The sequence below is a fragment of the Syngnathus floridae genome, chromosome 16 (assembly GCF_059516105.1).
Source record: "Syngnathus floridae isolate MCC-2025c chromosome 16, RoL_Sflo_1.0, whole genome shotgun sequence".
Classification (NCBI taxonomy): Eukaryota; Metazoa; Chordata; class Actinopteri; order Syngnathiformes; family Syngnathidae; genus Syngnathus; species Syngnathus floridae.
Window position 1 is genome coordinate 12686859 of NC_142428.1, and position 19227 is coordinate 12706085.

General features: G+C 48.5%; 2 protein-coding genes and 1 long non-coding RNA gene across 38 annotated transcripts in view; all 3 read right to left on the reverse strand.

Moving 5' to 3' along the window:
• The window catches only part of LOC148385753 (uncharacterized), a 226599-nt gene that overhangs the window by 140813 nt on the left and 66559 nt on the right, over nucleotides 1-19227 (reverse strand). For all 35 annotated transcript variants that reach the window (XR_015853117.1, XR_015853121.1, XR_015853119.1 and 32 more), the window contains 2 exons: nucleotides 18449-18619; nucleotides 437-514 (listed from right to left, as the gene is read on the reverse strand). Coding sequence is in view for 7 of the 35 variants with exons in the window: in XM_088356378.1 (XP_088212504.1) it covers nucleotides 437-514; nucleotides 18449-18619 (249 nt within the window). In the remaining 28 variants the exon portion in view is untranslated. The remainder of the gene's footprint in view (nucleotides 1-436; nucleotides 515-18448; nucleotides 18620-19227) is intronic.
• Nucleotides 2054-3570, reverse strand: LOC148385768 (janus kinase and microtubule-interacting protein 3-like). Of its 2 annotated transcripts, XM_088401162.1 has the most exons (5): nucleotides 3505-3570; nucleotides 3221-3443; nucleotides 2931-3164; nucleotides 2726-2851; nucleotides 2054-2356 (listed from the first exon to the last, which is right to left on the reverse strand). In XM_088401162.1, the coding sequence occupies exons 2-4, from the start codon at nucleotides 3293-3295 to the stop codon at nucleotides 2735-2737; spliced, it is 426 nt and encodes a 141-aa protein (XP_088257288.1). In that variant the 5' UTR covers nucleotides 3296-3443; nucleotides 3505-3570; the 3' UTR covers nucleotides 2054-2356; nucleotides 2726-2734. The 2 variants fall into 2 exon arrangements, with proteins under 2 accessions (XP_088257288.1, XP_088257287.1); XM_088401161.1 differs by having other exon boundaries at nucleotides 2054-2851.
• LOC148385769 (uncharacterized) lies at nucleotides 4883-7106 on the reverse strand. The gene is made up of 4 exons (XR_015863521.1): nucleotides 6918-7106; nucleotides 6680-6793; nucleotides 5177-6448; nucleotides 4883-5040 (listed from the first exon to the last, which is right to left on the reverse strand). It is a non-coding gene; the product is annotated as an uncharacterized LOC148385769 (long non-coding RNA).

A 19227-nucleotide genomic window follows, 5' to 3' on the forward strand; every position in this document is an offset into this window, starting at 1 on the left:
CTACTTTGGATCTATTCTACATTACTTGGCAACAACATACTCTGTAACAGATTAGGCAGTATAATCACATATGTTAACTTGAGAGTGCCCACACTCAATCTACTTATCGTGATGTGTTAAATCAATTACTGTTAGACATTATTTGTCTGATAATCTACCAAATCTTTGAATTGAAGAATTTGTGATTTAATTAATAGCTTGTTCGGGGTAATCAGACTTGTATATAATTCTAATGGCCTTCTTTTGAAAACTATTCTGAATTACAACTTTGGATCTTATATTACTTTGCAACAATCTACTCGGTGACAGATTAGGCAGTATAATCACATATGTTAACTTCAGTGCCCACACTGTATTTATTTATGGTTATTTGTTAAATCAAGTACTGTTAGACATGAAATAGGAAGTGTTTAACATAAATGTTATGGCTACTCACCATTGTAGCTCGCTCCTGGTCAATGATATGAGCCTCTTCTTGCAGTGGAAAACTTGCAGCCAACAAACACCGTGGAACCTAAAGGAATGAAATTAAACATTAACATTTCGCCCGGACCAACATTCACACGTACAACGCAACGCGGCTACACTTCTGCTATTACAAACGTAAATCTCCTTAAACACAACGAGTGTTACTTACCGTGTACGCTCTAGGCAAAATTGGATGTGATGCAATTCCAAATCTATCTGAAACGGCAGTTAAAAGTAGAGTTACATCAAGTTTTCTTTTTTAATCAACACAATCATTTACAACCGTTGACCAGAAAGAATCGTCGAAATTCGACGTCCCCCACAAACGCCACGCTCACTCGCTTTTCAGGGCAACAAAAGTACTTCTTTTTAAAAACGATGAGTTGTACTTACCGTGTACGCTCTGGACGGTCCAGTTGCAAGCAGAAAATAAAAATATTTCTCTTGTTAGTCGTATGTTACCATCCGCTGTGTCTTTGTCAACATCGCCGCCATTTTCCTACTTCCTGCTGCGAGCCACGCCCACGGATTTAAATTTGGGCGGAAGCTCTTTCCATTGGCGTCGTTTTCGCGTATAGCAAATCCGATTGGTTGGGAAGGGGGCACGGTTATGCAGCCGAGGAGTCCTGTGATCGGTGGGATGTAAAGTAGGCGTCGACGTCACGTCCGCGTCACGTGACCACGACGTGGCAGACGTCAAATAGCAACCGCTGTTTTGTTTAGTAGACTTACAGTTGTTATGCATTGACATAATGGCGCACACACCAAATAGATTTAAATAAATTAAATAATTCTTCTGCCCACTCTCTTTTAAACAAGTTAACTCTCCCCGCGGATTTGAATTCCGGCGAAAGTTACGCCCATCGACGTCACGTATGTCACGTGACCACGACGTGGCAGATGTCATATAGCAACCGCTGTTTTGTTTAGTAGATTTACAGTTGTTATGCATTGGCATAATGGTGTGCACTCAAAATAGATTTAAATAAATTAAATATTTCTTCTGCCTACTCCCTTTTAAACAAGTTAACTCTGCCCACGTCCATTGACGTCTTGTCTGCGTCACGTGACCACGACGTAGCGACGTCATATAGTAACCGCTGTTTTGACCAGTAGACTTAGTTATTATGCGTTGACATAATGGCGCACTGGTTAGCATGGCCACCTCTTAAGCATGATGATGCGGGTTCGACGCCTGATCAATGTTAGCATGGAGTGAGCTGAAGTGCATGGCGCTGAAGATTTGAATCTTTGAAATGCGCTGAGGTCTGACATATCAGGCAGAATGGTTTGCCATCACGTTCAACAAAAAATAGAAACTTTCCCACTCTGATTAAAACGTCCTGTGTTCATCTACGTATTTTCGTTTTGCTGTGCATCTTTTCCCTGCCATTTCGAGAGCCCAATTGACACTCATAGTTTAAAGAAATGTGTTTGCCCATCCTACTTTGTGGAATTTCACCACATGCGCTTTTGACCAAAATACCAAATTGAACTCAAGTGAAGCCAACACGCACAACCCCCCCCCCCCACACACACACACACACACACAATGTTGATATGAACATAAAAGAGCCGCATGCGGTTCGGGAGTTGCGGCTTGGCCAAACCTGTACTATACAACTTTATTTGTATAAAATTTTCACAACAGCTGTCACACAAACAAAGCGGGAAAAACCGAAGACGTGCGTGTTCCGCCCACGCTGGATTTATTTGCACCTTTGAAAAGACACCGTATTGCCGCAGATGTGGCAAAGAGTACTTTTGGGCATCTGAGACGGAAGGATGTCCAAAGCATCACGTCACCTGCTCTGGTAGGCATGGTGGTGGGACGTTGAGGTCAACCGCTTTGGGGTTGGCTGACTCTTTGATCGCAGGATGCCACACACTTGAAGACAGAAGCAGAAAAGCAGAGCTAAATGCAAAATGTACTCACCGGTGACTCCAATTTTTTTCCCCCCTGAAGAAACAGCTGGACGGGTGGCCCCGGCTGGCCAGTGGGACTCTTGTTATTCTGACCCTTTTTAGTGCGCGTTTGGGGCAACAACCGTTTTTTGTGGCGCTCTCTTCTGGTTCAAAAGTGCCCTGCATGTGAATTTGCTTTTCCTGCCTTCTGATTGGATGAGCGCCGGTGTGACGCGGTGCCTCTGTCACCGTGGCGGGGGGTATACGTTGGCATCGGAGCGTCTGCCAACGTCTGAGACCGGCTGGCAGTGTATCGGAGGTGTCGAGTGCGGTGCCGCTGGAGCTCACTCACCAGCTGGTGTTAGGGCCACAGAATGAAGGCCAAGGAGAAGAATAGAAAGAGAAACAGAAACTTCTCCTCCAATTGTTTGATTTGTCTCTTCTGAGCTTCGATGAATTCTTTCAGCTCTTTGTTCCTCTAGGACGGACAAATGGAAAGTGGCATTCAAAAGCCAGTAAGCGTGCAAGTAAGTGCCGGGCTGGCTTTGGGCCCTTACCTGTTGCGCGCTGTGCAGCAGATCCATTCTCTCTTGGAGGATGCAAGCGTCGCGCTCCCTCAACTCGCACATCAGGGCTCGCTTCCATTGGTCCACGGCGCTCCTAAGCTCTTCTCTCTGATCCGCCGTCAGCACGTCATTCACGCCAGCGTGGCTGGCTTTTTCGCCGTCCGTGGCGGGGCAGTCCCGCTGCGGTAGCGCCTCGTACAACATGGCCTCCAGCTCCAGGATCCTCTGGGCCGCAATCCTCGTCCATCAGTGGTCCGGCGGGAGATTTGAGGGCGGCTTACCTTATGAGCCTGGTCCATGGAACACTTCCTGAAGTCCAACTCTTCATGCAGGTAGCCCTTCTGCTTGCAGAACATATCCTAGCACAGCTCAAGGTCAGAATTGTTGGGGCACATTGCCGGAGTTCCCCTTGGCTGATGTCGCGTGTCTGTCTACCTTCTCACTTTCAATGTCCAACATCTTCTGTTGAAGTGCTGACTTGGTCACTTTGATGTATTCTAACCACTGAGGAAAGGCTGCTGTCACATAAGCAGAATGCGAGAGCGTGCGTGGACGTGCGCGTTACCTTCTCGGCTAGGGTGAGAAGGGTCCTGGCGTGAATCACGACCACCTGCTCCTCGTTGGTGAGATTCTGCAAGAGCCCAAAGGCACAGCGTCAACAAGCTTCTTTCAGCGCAAAGCCTTCCAAAAGTCACATTTGAGCCGCCGAGTCTCGTGGAGTGCGAACATAAGGAGTTCGACATACACTTACGGCGTTATAGCCCAGGATGTCCAGCTTCTTCATCAGATCACTGATGACGATGTCCGGGGGAAAGGCGCAAGGAGCAATGTAAGGTGTTCTGGGACCTCGGGTTAAGGTTAGGGTTGCGAGGGACGCCTTACGTACGCTCACGCCCTCGGCCTCGCAGTAGATCTGCAAAGGGCTGAGGCCGTCTGGGAAACGGACTTGCAGAAACTTCAAGACGGGGGAGCGCCACTCCCTCTCCTGAAAGGCAGAGGCATGCATCCGTCCGTCCGTCCGTCCGTCCGTCCGTCACATCTCTGGCCTCAACACGCTTGTGCGAGTCTTCCCACCTCCATCTCCAGGATGCGGAACTCAAGCAGTTCGTTTTGGTCTCGGATATCCTGGATGTGCTCTTTCAGACGCGCTTCTTCCGCCTCCATCCGCCTGACCTGAAAAGACAGTCAGACCTCATCTGCGGGGCTTCCCGACAGGTGTGACGCCAAGCGACTCCGCCCAGCGCCTTTCTTTCCGTCACCTTTTCGGCCAACTGCTGATTGCTCTGAGGCAGCAGCTGCTTCTCCTCCACCCACTTGACATTCTAGAAGAGACAAACGCGTGGACAGCTTTGGAATGTTGTGTCATTTTCATCCACAAATTCTTTGGTTGACTGGAAAATGACATTTGCTTTTCTCCGCATTTTCCCAGCCACGTTCGGGGGGGGGGGGGGGGGGTTGGTCCAGTAATGCCAGACGGATGAGTGACTGAAGAATGTAGCTATTTTGTCTGAGAAAAAGGTGTGCTCATTGATGAGCTTACCTGTCCTTGTTGCTTCAGCGCTGACTCCAGATCTGCTACTCTGCTTTGATAGTGACCCATTTCTACCATCAGCTTTTCTCTGGTCTGAAAGGAGGAGGAGGGAGGCTCCTCCTCCTCCTTTCAGACCAGAGAACACCCGAGGCTGGGTGAGAACGGGGAGGCTGCGACCCGGCCGGGGGTTGCGGGAAGGGGCGCCACCTTGATCTCCTTCTCGGCGTCGTAGTCCCCTTTCGCTGGTCTGGGCTAGCAGAGCGTAGGCTCGTTGCAGCGCTTGATATTCTTGCGTCAGCTGGCGGTAGCGAAGCTCCGCCTCTTCATGCACACACCAATGCAACACAGCACTAGTACCAGAATCAGTCAGACCGGCGACAAAGCACCCGCGACGCAAAGACGAGTCCGATTCCAGGCTGAAGAGGAATGTTTGGTGCCAATACGCTGGCAGAAATGGCGGGCTACCTCTTCGGGTTCCGTGTCGGGGGTTCTGTCGGTGTGAAAAGACAAGGACGATCCGTCCGAGTCCACCAACACGTCTTCGTCGTAGCCGTAAAATGTTTCGATGACCTGCGGGCGCGGAAGCGAACATCTCTCTGAACAAACTGAAGCGACACCTCACGATGAATCGACGAGAGGAACGATAGCGAGAAAAAGGCCATTTCATCTTGCGCAACACCAAGCAGCCGCAAACAAACAGACTCACCTTGCAGGACCTCACGCTTTGTTCCTCCTCAGAGATTCTCGACGTCGGTATCGTAGCAGCAAATCTCTCTCCTGTCGACACAAATAATCCGCCTTTGAGATTCTTTGGATGCAAAGGGAACGAACGGCTCCGGCGCAGAAACAAACGCGACTCACAATGACATTTCTGACATGAGCTCCTGTCTCCAGAGCCTGAAAAACACGTCACCGGCGATGATTGGAGGGACGCTCGTCTTTTCCAAAAGTGACAACTACAGGGTGTGTCAGGGTTTTCCAGATTATCTTTATCGTATCATTGTGTTGCTTTGACTTTGACTGCGACCTGTAATAAATAATATTATTTATCCCTTATTTATCCCTATCGCTTATCCCTTCCTACACAAAGTCGTAAAACACCCCTTGCTATGTTTTGACTAGAGGTCAAGGGCTTCCTCTATTCAATCCACTCTTACACCCACCCTGTTTCTCTTAATTAAAATGCTCGTGCAGGAGCCGAGAGTCAGACTTCATTCGTACAACGGATGGACTCTCCACCTGCAGGTGTCCAAAAGAACTTACTTGTCTCCCGTGTGGTTCTTGCAAAATAAGTTGGAGCGAGCGCAACTCTAACAGGGTGCATTTTGCCACTAGCTGCCTACGGACAATGACGTCGCGCTCGCGGCTCATGGTTGACGGGCTGAGCAGCCGGGCAAGTCCGTCGTTTTCAGCGCACAGCGAGTGGCAAAGGCGCTGACAAAACGGGAGCTTTGAGCTGCTGAAAACGGCAAAACAAGTCTAAAGCGTGTTCAAACGCGTGCGCACAATGCTCCTGCTTGAAAGGTCGGAATTTAAGGGGCCAATTTTTTGGATGGCGGCCGCCGGCCAAGCTTTGGACGGAAAAGGTTTCCTGGCGACAGCGAGCGAGCGCGGCGCTGCCGTACGTGCACCGAGTCGCCTGCCTGAAGACCTTGGACAAGTCGTCGATGATGTGCCGCTGCTCCACAACTTGAAGGAACTCCATTTCACCGTCCTGCTGGCCGCAACCGCGGTCCAGGTCATTGAGCGAACTAGGCCTTCTCTGTGGAACACAAATGCAGTGGACTCTGTTGGCACGCCGCCGTTGTCCGCGTCGACTTACCAAGCTTGCCATCTCCTCGTTCTCCTGGGTGACAAAGCGCACTTTGTTTTCAAGGCGACACAGCACCAGCGAGAGTTCTTCATTCTTCCTGCTCAGGCGTTTGTTTTTGTACAGGAGTGGCAGAAACTGGCTTTCTGTTTCTCTCAGTCGCTTTAGCTGCAAGCATGAAGTGCGGGATGTGAAAGACGCACAACACGCGGGCCAGAACGTATCCATTCCTTTTGCATCGGTTTGAACGGAATCGTGGCTTTGGCTCCCAATAAAAGACATCTACCAGGCAACCGACTCGCCGCGCCGCTCAACTAATAAGCAAGCGCAATGGGTGCCTCGCTGGATGGCGCGCATCAAACGTAGCGCAAACCTTCAAGCGTGCCGTCAATAAATTACCAGTTCATTGCGCTCTTCAGAAAGCAGGGCGTTTCGATCCTCCAGTTTCCTGATGACTGCGCTGAGCTCAGCGATTTTCAGATGAAACCGTCGCGTGTCCCGATCCTCCTGAGACTGAAAACGCCCCGCAACACACACACACAAGCACTCGTTCAAAGTTCAAAACTGTTTTTGTGCTACCTTCCTCCAGCAACGAACTAAGTCATGCGTACTGCAAGTGTGTGATGAGGTGGCTTACGCAATGAAGAGGATTGCTAGTAGCGGCGTTGACCCCACTTCCAGGGTAGTTTAGGCCCGCCCTTTGGGAATCCCTCAGGGCAGCGATCTGCTGCTCGGCAGCCTGAGTCTGCAGCTGAAGGCGGTGGACGTGGCCGGCCCCAGGGCTTCATCCAAAACACTAACCGCTCTGTCTTTCAGCTTGATCTCATCCGTCTGGATGTACAAACGGGGAGCGCTCAGGCAGGCGGGCAAACTCATTTGCCAGAATTGTGACAAAAACAAAGAGAGCAACCGGCCAATTTTTTTCTGGAATCGACTAGAACACCTTTGCTGTGACAAAAGCGAAGCGAGCAACCGGACATTTTCTTCTTGTGAAATAGAATAGAATAGAATGCCTTAGGTGTCATTGCACTGCAGGTATACAACGAAATTGGGAACATAGCCACGCACCGCGCATCTGATCAGTCCTACCAGTCGGCGGATCTCCCTCTCGCAGTCTCTCTTGGTTCGGCTCAGCTCCTCCCGATGCTGGTGATGAGCCGATCGGAGCTCGGCCGCTCGGGACTGCCAGGCCTGCTGGGCCGCTGCCAGGGCTTCTTCCGCGCTCCTGGTGGAGGCGACACCGCTCGGTCTCCCGACACCGCCGCGTCTCCTCCACCTCCGCCAGCAAAGCGCCCCCCCTCCTCACCTGAGCAGACATTGCGCCACACCGGGCCGTTGAGACCGCAACGGAGCGCCGCGACGCTTACTGGGGACAAGCTACACAATACGGTAGCGGCCGCATCGAAGCCCGACGTGGCGTGCGGATAGTCAGACACGGATAGAGCGGATCACCTTGTCCATGGAGCCGTCCCTCAGGCTGAGGACCAAGGCATTCAGTCGCTGGATCTCTCCATCTTTGATTTTGATCACTCTCATCAGCTCCATTTCATGCTGCCGCAGTAATGTCTCCCTGGTAATGGCTAACTCTTTCTGCTTCTTCTCATGGAGTTTGCTTTTGAGTTCCGTCATGGCGGCGGTGGCACGGTGGTGCTCCGCCCGCAGGTCCTGACTTCTCTCTCTCTCCAGACAGCTGACCTGACATGACTTAGACTTAGACAAACTTTATTGTCATCTTGTCTGCACATGGTGCATACAAAACGAAATTCCGTTGCATACGTCTTACAACAAAGTAGTGATATTGCAGTTGAATAGAAGTAACATATCCTATGAAAATATATATATATACATATATACTATATATATATATATATATATATATATATTAAAAATAAGTATAAAGTGCAGCAGTGATAATTATGCAATAGTGCAAGTAGGCAAAACAGTATTCAAGAGTGTGCAGAGGAATGCTAAACCATGTATTAAACTTCTATTTAAAGGGTTTATACAAGTTCAGTAAAGTTGGTAGTGCGAGATAGTGCAAGATAGAGGTCCGTAGTGTCATAAAGTACAGTTCTGTGAATGTGTGATGCAGAGTTCAGTTTAGAGCTCAACAGTTCTAGTGTTCAACAGTCTGATGACAGCAGGGAAAAAGCTGTTGCAGAACCTGGTGGACCTGCAGCGGATGCTGCAAACCTCTTCCCAGAGGGCAGCAGGGAGAACAGTCCATGGTGGGGGTGTGATGGGTCATTGATGATGTTACGGGCACGGGACATGCAGCGCTGAGATGAAATGTCCTGAATGGAGGGAAGAGGAGCCCCTATGATCCTCTCTGCTGTCCTCACCACTCTCCTCACGTTCTTCCAATCGGAGGCGGTGCAGCCTCCACACCACACAGAGAGACAGCTTGTCAGAATGCTCTCTATGGTGCTCCTGTAGAACGTCCTCATGATGGGTGGGGGCAGGTGGGCTCTCCTCATCCTCCGCAGGAAGTACAAGCGCTTCTGTGCCCTCTTGACCAGTGCCGTAGTGTTCATAGTCCAGGTGAGGTCTTCTGTGATGTGGACCCCCAGGAATTTGGTGGTGCTGACCACCTCCACAGCTGAGCTGTTGATGATCAGTGGAGCGTGGTGAGGCTGTTTTTTCCTGAAGTCGACGATGATCTCCTTCATCTTCTCCTCATTCAGGATCAGGCTGTTTTCTCTGCACCAGCCCACCAGCTGCTCCACCTCCTCTCTGTAGTCCAGGTCGTTGTTGTCTCTGATGAGCCCCACCACCGTTGTGTCGTCTGCTGACTTCACGATGTGATTGGTGGTGAACCTGAGGACGCAGTCGTGTGTCATCAGGGTGCACAGCAGGGGGCTCAGGACGCAGCCCTGAAGGGAGCCTGTGCTGAGGGTGATGACATCAGAGGTGTTCTGTCCGACCCGGACTGACTGAGGTCTGTTGGTGAGGAAGTCTAGCAGCCAGTTGCGAAGGGGGGTGTTGAAGCCCAGGTGTTCCAATTTTCCTACCAGATGCTGTGGGATGATGGTGTTAAACGCTGAGCTGAAGTCCAGGAACAGCCTCCGCACATGGGTGTTCTTCTCCTCCAGGTGAGCCAGGCTCAGGTGAAGAACGGAGGAGATGGCGTCCTGAGTGGAGCGGTTTTGCCGGTCGGCAAACTGGAACGGGTCAAATAATAGGGGGAGTCTGGAAACGATGTGACCTTTAAGCAGCCTTTCGAAGCACTTCATCATAACCGGAGTCAGTGCAACAGGCCGGTAATCATTAAATGAGGTGATTTGAGGTTTCTTCGGCACCGGAATGATGGAGGCAGTCTTAAAGCACGCCGGCACTGTGGCTTGGCCCAGCGAGGTGTTAAAAATGTCTGTGATGACCCCAGCCAGATGACTTGCACATTCCCTGAACACACGCCCAGGAATGTTGTCGGGGCCAGGGGCCTTACAGGGGTTGACTCTCCTCAGGGTCTTCAACACATCGGCGGAGTCAAGGCAGAGTACCTCCTCTTCCTGATGGGGGACAGTTTTAACTGCTGGAGTGCCGTTTAGTGCCTCGAACCTCCCAAAGAAGTTATTTAGACCATTTAGAAAGTCAGCATCAACTACACCCACCGGGGGGGGGGAGGGTGAGTTGTAGTCTGTAATCGCCCGTATGCCTTGCCACATACTCCTGATGTTTTTGACGTCGTGGAAACGATCCTGAAATTTTCGACTGCGGTCTCGCTTCGCTATCCTGATGGCACGGTTCAAGTTGGCTCTCGCTGTCCTCAGTGTCTCCTTGTCGCCAGACTTGAAGGCAGAGTTCCGCGCTCGTAGCGTTTGACGTACCTCCTCAGTCATCCAGGGTCGTTGGTTGCCCCGGGTGATGATATTCTTAGTGGTGCTGACGTCCTCGGTGCATTTGTTGATGTAGGCTGACACAGTCATGGCACACGCATGTCTAATCTACATCGGGAAAACTGGGAGGGAGGGAGGCAGGCAGGGAGGCAGGCAGGGAGGCAGGCAGGGAGGCAGGCAGTGTCTGTCTGTTGAGGTTTTCACCTTGTTCTTCTCCTGCTGAAGTTCTAACTGGACGTCCATCAGTTTGGTTCTCAGCTCGTCATTGGCGGCCTGAAGGGCGTCCGTTCGCTCCGCCTTGGCCCGCCCTGCCGGAGCTCGTTTGGACATCTCTTACTCGAGTCTCGCCCGGTCGTCAGTCAGAGATCACAACATTTGTACCTGGAGAGCACAAACGCAGCGCTGTTTTCCACTGGCTTCGAACTCAACTTCAATCGGTACCGTAACTTACAACATCATAAACATAGAACTAGCTTGACTTATTCATTGAATAAATGCATTTGGTTCTTCAAAACTGCATCACGCAACATAGCGTGACCGAGACGGCCGTTATCCACCTGCGTGAAGTTATTTGGTGAAATGAATGAGATGTTTAAGACACCATCGTTCTGTCTCTATGTAGATGAAGGTAAATAATCGATTGCTGAAGGTCCAAAGGTGTTGTGATAAACAAATAAACATATTAGTGATTAGTGACATATTTGTGATAAACATATTAGGCAGGATAATCACATATGTTAACGTGACTGCCCACACTGTATTTATTTATGGTTATTTGTTAAATCGAGTACTGTTAGACATGAAATAGGAAGTGTTTAACATAAATGGAAGACGAAAGGGGTACTCACCATTGTAGCTCCTGCTGGTCAATGATACGAGCCTCTTCTTGCAGTGGAAAACATACAGCCAACAAACACCGTGGAACCTAAAGGAATGAAATTAAACATTAACATTTAGCCTCAACCAACATTCACAGATACAACGCAACGCAAACTACACAAACGTAAATCTTTTTAAACACAATGAGTTGTACTTACCGTGTACGCTCTAGACGGTCCACTTGCAAGCGGAAAATAAAGATATTTCTGTTGATAATCGTCGTGTTTGTATCCGGTGTCTCGCTCAAGGCCATTGCGCCCACAGATTTGAATTTTGGCGAGAGTTCAGCCTATTGACGTCATTTCCGCGGTGTAATACCCGCATATCTGAAACGGCAAAGTTAAGAGTAGAGTTAAATAAAGCTTTTAGTCAACGCAATAATTTACAACCGTTGACCAGTCGAAATAATCGTCGAAATTTGGCGTCTGTGGCTGGAAGCAGACGCCGAGTTCGACATTCCTCCCAAACGCCACACTCCCTCGCTTTTCAGGGCTAAAAAAAAACAGTTGTAATTACCTTGTACGCTCTAGACGGTCAAGTTGCAAGCTGAAAACAAAAATATTTGCCTTGTTAGTCATCGTGTTACTAACAGCTGTGTCTTGTTTGCCAGAACTGCCGCTTTCCTACTTCCTGTTGCAAGCCACGCCCACGGATTATAATTTTGCCGTGAGTTCCGCCTATTGACGTCATGTCCGCGTCACATGACTGCGACGTAATATTATCTAAAACTGTTTGTGCGGTATTGTGTTGTTCTGTGCGGTATTGTGTTATTCTGTGCGGCGTCGTGTTGTTCTGTGCGGCGTCGTGTTGTTCAGTGCGACGTCGTGTTGTTCAGTGCGGCATGGTGTTGTTCAGTGCGGCATGGTGTTGTTCAGTGCGGCATGGTGTTGTTCAGTGCGGCATAATGTTGTTCAGTGCGGCATAATGTTGTTCAGTGCGGCATGGTGTTGTTCAGTGCGGCATGGTGTTGTTCAGTGCGGCATGGTGTTGTTCAGTGCGGCATAATGTTGTTCAGTGCGCCATAATGTTGTTCAGTGCGGCATGGTGTTGTTCAGTGCGGGATGGTGTTGTTCAGTGCAGGATGGTGTTGTTCAGTGCGGCACGGTGTTGTTCAATGCGGCATGGTGTTGTTCAGTGCGGGATGTTGTTGTTCAGTGCGGCATGGTGTTGTTCAGTGCGGCATAATGTTGTTCAGTGCGGCATGGTGTTGTTCAGTGCGGCATGGTGTTGTTCAGTGCGGCATGGTGTTGTTCAGTGCGGCATGGTGTTGTTCAGTGCGGAATGGTGTTGTTCAGTGCGGCATGGTGTTGTTCAGTCCGGGATGGTGTTGTTCAATGCGGGATCGTGTTGTTCAGTGCGGGGTGGTGTTGTTCAGTGCGGGATGGTGTTGTTCAGTGCGGCATGGTGTTGTTCAATGCGGCATGGTGTTGTTCAGTGCGGGATGGTGTTGTTCATTGCGGCATGGTGTTGTTCAGTGCGGCATGGTGTTGTTCAGTGCGGCATGGTGTTGTTCAGTGCGGCATGGTGTTGTTCAGTGCGGCATAATGTTGTTCAGTGCGGCATGGTGTTGTTCAGTGTGGAAAGGTGTTGTTCAGTGCAGGATGGTGTTGTTCAGTGCGGCATGGTGTTGTTCAATGCAGGATCGTGTTGTTCAGTGCAGCATAATGTTGTTCAGTGCAGCATGGTGTTGTTCAGTGCGGCATGGTGTTGTTCAATGCGGCATGGTGTTGTTCACTGCGGGATGGTGTTGTTCAATGCGGGATCGTGTTGTTCAGTGCGGCATAATGTTGTTCAGTGCAGCATGGTGTTGTTCAGTGCGGCATGGTGTTGTTCAGTGCGACATAATGTTGTTTAGTGCGGCATAATGTTGTTCAGTGCGGCATAATGTTGTTCAGTGCGGCATGGTGTTGTTCAGTGCGGCATGGTGTTGTTCAGTGCGGCATGGTGTTGTTCAGTGCAGGATGGTGTTGTTCAGTGCGGCATGGTGTTGTTCAATGCGGCATGGTGTTGTTCAGTGCGGGATGGTGTTGTTCAGTGCAGGATGGTGTTGTTCAGTGCGGCATGGTGTTGTTCAGTGCGGAATGGTGTTGTTCAGTGCGGCATGGTGTTGTTCAGTGCGGCATGGTGTTGTTCAGTGCAGGATGGTGTTGTTCAATGCGGGATCGTGTTGTTCAGTGCGGCATGGTGTTGTTCAGTGCGGCATGGTGTTGTTCAGTGCGGCATAATGTTGTTCAGTGCGGCATGGTGTTGTTCAGTGCGGCATGGTGTTGTTCAGTGCGGCATGGTGTTGTTCAGTGCGGCATGGTGTTGTTCAGTGCGGCATAATGTTGTCCAGTGCGCCATAATGTTGTTCAGTGCGGCATGGTGTTGTTTAGTGCGGGATGGTGTTGTTCAGTGCAGGATGGTGTTGTTCAGTGCGGCATGGTGTTGTTCAATGCGGCATGGTGTTGTTCAGTGCGGCATGGTGGTGTTCAGTGCGGCATGGTGTTGTTCAGTGCGGCATAATGTTGTTCAGTGCGGCATGGTGTTGTTCAGTGCGGCATGGTGTTGTTCAGTGCGGCATGGTGTTGTTCAGTGCGGCATGGTGTTGTTCAGTGCGGAATGGTGTTGTTCAGTGCGGCATGGTGTTCAGTGCGGGATGGTGTTGTTCAATGCGGGATCGTGTTGTTCAGTGCGGGGTGGTGTTGTTCAGTGCAGGATGGTGTTGTTCAGTGCAGGATGGTGTTGTTCAGTGCGGCATGGTGTTGTTCAATGCAGGATCGTGTTGTTCAGTGCAGCATAATGTTGTTCAGTGCAGCATGGTGTTGTTCAGTGCGGCATGGTGTTGTTCAATGCGGCATGGTGTTGTTCAGTGCGGGATGGTGTTGTTCAGTGCGGCATGGTGTTTTTCAGTGCGGCATAATGTTGTTCAGTGCGGCATGGTGTTGTTCAGTGCGGCATGGTGTTGTTCAGTGCAGGATGGTGTTGTTCAGTGCGGCATGGTGTTGTTCAATGCAGGATCGTGTTGTTCAGTGCAGCATAATGTTGTTCAGTGCAGCATGGTGTTGTTCAGTGCGGCATGGTGTTGTTCAATGCGGCATGGTGTTGTTCACTGCGGGATGGTGTTGTTCAATGCGGGATCGTGTTGTTCAGTGCAGCATAATGTTGTTCAGTGCAGCATGGTGTTGTTCAGTGCGGCATGGTGTTGTTCAGTGCGACATAATGTTGTTTAGTGCGGCATAATGTTGTTCAGTGCGGCATAATGTTGTTCAGTGCGGCATGGTGTTGTTCAGTGCGGCATGGTGTTGTTCAGTGCGGCATGGTGTTGTTCAGTGCAGGATGGTGTTGTTCAGTGCGGCATGGTGTTGTTTAATGCGGCATGGTGTTGTTCAGTGCGGGATGGTGTTGTTCAGTGCAGGATGGTGTCGTTCAGTGCGGCATGGTGTTGTTCAGTGCGGAATGGTGTTGTTCAGTGCGGCATGGTGTTGTTCAGTGCGGCATGGTGTTGTTCAGTGCAGGATGGTGTTGTTCAATGCGGGATCGTGTTGTTCAGTGCGGCATGGTGTTGTTCAGTGCGGCATGGTGTTGTTCAGTGCGGCATAATGTTGTTCAGTGCGGCATGGTGTTGTTCAGTGCGGCATGGTGTTGTTCAGTGCGGCATGGTGTTGTTCAGTGCGGCATGGTGTTGTTCAGTGCGGCATAATGTTGTCCAGTGCGCCATAATGTTGTTCAGTGCGGCATGGTGTTGTTTAGTGCGGGATGGTGTTGTTCAGTGCAGGATGGTGTTGTTCAGTGCGGCATGGTGTTGTTCAATGCGGCATGGTGTTGTTCAGTGCGGGATGGTGTTGTTCAGTGCGGCATGGTGTTGTTCAGTGCGGCATAATGTTGTTCAGTGCGGCATGGTGTTGTTCAGTGCGGCATGGTGTTGTTCAGTGCGGCATGGTGTTGTTCAGTGCGGCATGGTGTTGTTCAGTGCGGCATGGTGTTGTTCAGTGCGGCATGGTGTTGTTCAGTGCGGCATGGTGTTGTTCAGTGCGGCATGGTGTTGTTCAGTGCGGCATGGTGTTGTTCAGTGCGGGATGGTGTTCAATGCGGGATCGTGTTGTTCAGTGCGGGGTGGTGTTGTTCAGTGCAGGATGGTGTTGTTCAGTGCAGGATGGTGTTGTTCAGTGCGGCATGGTGTTGTTCAATGCAGGATCGTGTTGTTCAGTGCAGCATAATGTTGTTCAGTGCAGCATGGTGTTGTTCAGTGCGGCATGGTGTTGTTCAGTGCGGCATGGTGTTGTTCAGTGCGGCGTAATGTTGTTCAGTGCGGCATGGTGTTGTTCAGTGCGGAATGGTGTTGTTCAGTGCGGCATGGTGTTGTTCAGTGCAGGATGGTGTTGTTCAGTGCGGCATGGTGTTGCTCAGTGCGGCATGGTGTTGTTCAGTGCGGGATGGTGTTGTTCATTGCGGCATGGTGTTGTTCAGTGCGGCATGGTGTTGTTCAGTGCGGCATGGTGTTGTTCAGTGCGGCATAATGTTGTTCAGTGCGCCATAATGTTGTTCAGTGCGGCATGGTGTTGTTCAGTGCGGGATGGTGTTGTTCAGTGCAGGATGGTGTTGTTCAGTGCGGCATGGTGTTGTTCAGTGCGGCATAATGTTGTTCAGTGCGGCATAATGTTGTTCAGTGCGGCATAATGTTGTTCAGTGCGGGATGGTGTTGTTCATTGCGGCATGGTGTTTTTCAGTGCGGCATGGTGTTGTTCAGTGCGGCATGGTGTTGTTCAGTGCGGGATGGTGTTGTTCAGTGCAGGATGGTGTTGTTCAGTGCGGCATGGTGTTGTTCAGTGCGGCATGGTGTTGTTCATTTCGGCATAATGTTGTTCAGTGCGGCATAATGTTGTTTAGTGCGGCATGGTGTTGTTCAGTGCGGGATGGTGTTGTTCAGTGCGTTATAATGTTGTTCAGTGCGGCATGGTGTTGTTCAGTGCGGCATGGTGTTGTTCAGTGCGGCATGGTGTTGTTCAGTGCGGCATAATGTTGTTCAGTGCGGCATAATGTTGTTCAGTGCGGCATGGTGTTGTTCAGTGCGGGATGGTGTTGTTCAGTGCGGGATGGTGTTGTTCAGTGCGGCATGGTGTTCAATGCGGAATGGTGTTGTTCAGTGCAGGATGGTGTTGTTCAGTGCGGCATGGTGTTGTTCAGTGCGGCATAATGTTGTTCAGTGCGGCATGGTGTTGTTCAGTGCGGCATGGTGTTGTTCAGTGCGGCATGGTGTTGTTTAGTGTGGCATAATGTTGTTCAGTGCGGCATGGTGTTGTTCAGTGCGGCATGGTGTTGTTCAGTGCGGCATAATGTTCAGTGCGGCATAATGTTGTTCAGTGCGGCATGGTGTTGTTCAGTGCGGGATGGTGTTGTTCAGTGCAGGATGGTGTTGTTCAGTGCGGCATGGTGTTCAGTGCGGGATGGTGTCTTTCAGTGCGGCATGGTGTCGTTCAGTGCGGCATGGTGTCTTTCAGTGCGGCATGGTGTCGTTCAGTGAGGCATGGTGTTGTTCAGTGCGGCATGGTGTTGTTTAGTGCGGCATGGTGTTGTTCAGTGCGGGATGGTGTTGTTCAGTGTGGCATGGTGTTCAGTGCGGCATGGTGTTGTTCAGTGCGGTATCGTGTTGTTCAGTGCGGTATCGTGTTTCTCAGTGCGGTATCGTGTTGTTCAGTGCAGTATCGTTGTGTTGTTCGTATTGTGTTTAACACTTAGCCTCTAACACTTAGCCTCTAACACTTAGCCTCTAGCATCTAGAAGGTAAATAAATAGGAAGGAAGGACTCACCGGTGACGTCTTCGCCCACGTCCAAGCGTTGTACTTTGTATTTTCATCCTTCTGACAGTGGAAAACATAGCCAACAAACACCGTGGAACCTAAACGAATGAAAGAAAACTATCATTTGGCCACAACCAACATTCACAGATACAACACAATGTGACGTGCGGGGTTGAGGTTAAAGGTTGAGTGAAGGGCCCTCGTTTTAAACTACTTTTTTGAAAAGGATTGGGAACAAGTAAGACGTATTTAATTTATTTAATGGGAAGTAGTAAGAGCTATTGAATTTAATCTATGTATTATATTCTATTGTATTGTATTCTGTTGTATTCTTTTGGATTGTATTCACACTAACCCCACTAAAACTTCAGCCCACAAAAACTCGCCTCTGGCGCCTAGCCTCTGGCACTTAGCCTCTAACACTTAGCCTTTAACACTTAGCCTTTAACACTTAGCCTTTAACACTTAGCCTAGAAGGTGAATAAATAGGGTTAAAGGTTGAGTGAAGGGACCTCGTTTTAAACTACTTTTTTGTAAAGGAGTGGGAACAAGTAAGACGAGGACTTATTTAGTTTATTTAATCTATTTTTGTTCCCTGGCAAAATTGGATTTGCTGAAATTGTATTTTGCCAAATCTTGCCTTGAGACCTGATAGGAAGTATTAAACGCTTAGTTAAATCAATACAAGTTGGTAATAAGAGCGAGTAATGTTGGTTGAACCGATGAATGAAGGTTGAAAGCAATTTAAATTATGACTTTGTATAAATACTAGATATTAACAGAACATCTACTGCGCGAAATGGGCAGAGTTTACTTGTTTGAGAAGGAGTGGCTTATTCAAAACTAAGATTTATTTAATCTGTTTGTTCCCAGGCAAAATTGGATGTGATGCAATTCCAAATTTCACCACATGATGGTGCCCAATTTTGACTTCATAGGACATATTAAACACTTAGCTTGTTATTATGTTCAAGGTAATCAGATTTGTTTATTATTCTAATGGCCTCTTCAAAACTATTCTGGATTACTACTTTGGATCTATTCTACATTACTTGGCAACAACATACTCTGTAACAGATTAGGCAGTATAATCATATCTGTTAACTTGAGAGTGCCCACACTCAATCTACTTATCGTGATGTGTTAAATCAATTACTGTTAGACATTATTTGTCTGATAATCTACCAAATCTTTGAATTGAAGAATTTGTGATTTAATTAATAGCTTGTTGTTATGTTAAGGGTAATCAGACTTGTATATAATTCTAATGGCCTTCTTTTGAAAACTATTCTGAATTACAACTTTGGATCTTATATTACTTTGCAACAATCTACTCCGTGACAGATTAGGCAGTATAATCACATATGTTAACTTCAGTGCCCACACTGTATTTATTTATGGTTATTTGTTAAATCAAGTACTGTTAGACATGAAATAGGAAGTGTTTAACATAAATGTTATGGCTACTCACCATTGTAGCTCGCTCCTGGTCAATGATACGAGCCTCTTCTTGCAGTGGAAAACTTGCAGCCAACAAACACCGTGGAACCTAAAGGAATGAAATTAAACATTAACATTTCGCCTCGACCAATTTTCACACGTACAACGCAACGCGGCTACACTTCTGCTATTACAAACGTAAATCTCCTTAAACACAATGAGTGTTACTTACCGTGTACGCTCTAGACGGTCCAGTTGCAAGCAGAAAATAAAGATATTTCTGTTGATAATCGTCGCTGCTCAGTGGCTCACGGCCATCGCGCCAACAGATTTGAATTTTGGCGGAGGTTCGGGCAATTACGTCATATCCACGGCACATGACTGCGACGTAATACCCGCTTATCTGAAACGGCAGTTAAAAGTAGAGTTACATCAAGTTTTCTTGGAACCTAAACGAATGAAAGAAAACTATCATTTGGCCACAACCAACATTCACAGATACAACACAACGTGCGGGGTTGGGGTTAAAGATTGAGTGAAGGGCCCTCGTTTTAAACTACTGTTTTGAAAAGGAGTGGGAACAAGTAAGACGTATTTAATTTATTTAATGGGAAGTAGTAAGACTTATTAAATTTATTTAATCTACTTTTCTTCCCAGGCAAAATTTGATGTGCTGCAATTCCAAATTTCCAAAGTGAATGAAGGAATGAAGTCCTTTAAATTATGATTTTGTATAAATACTAGGCATTAACACAAAATCGACGGCACAAAATGGGCAGACTTTACTTGTTTGAAAAGGACTGGTTACAAGACAGACTTTTTTAATTTATTTAATGGGAAGAAGACTTATTTAGTTTAATTGATCTATTTTTGTTCCCTGCCAAAATTCGATTTGCTGCAATTCCAAATTTCCAAAGTGAATGAAGGAAAGAAGTCGTTTAAATTATGATTTTGTTTAAATACTAGGCATAGACACAAAATCTACGGCACAAAATGGGCAGACTTTACTTG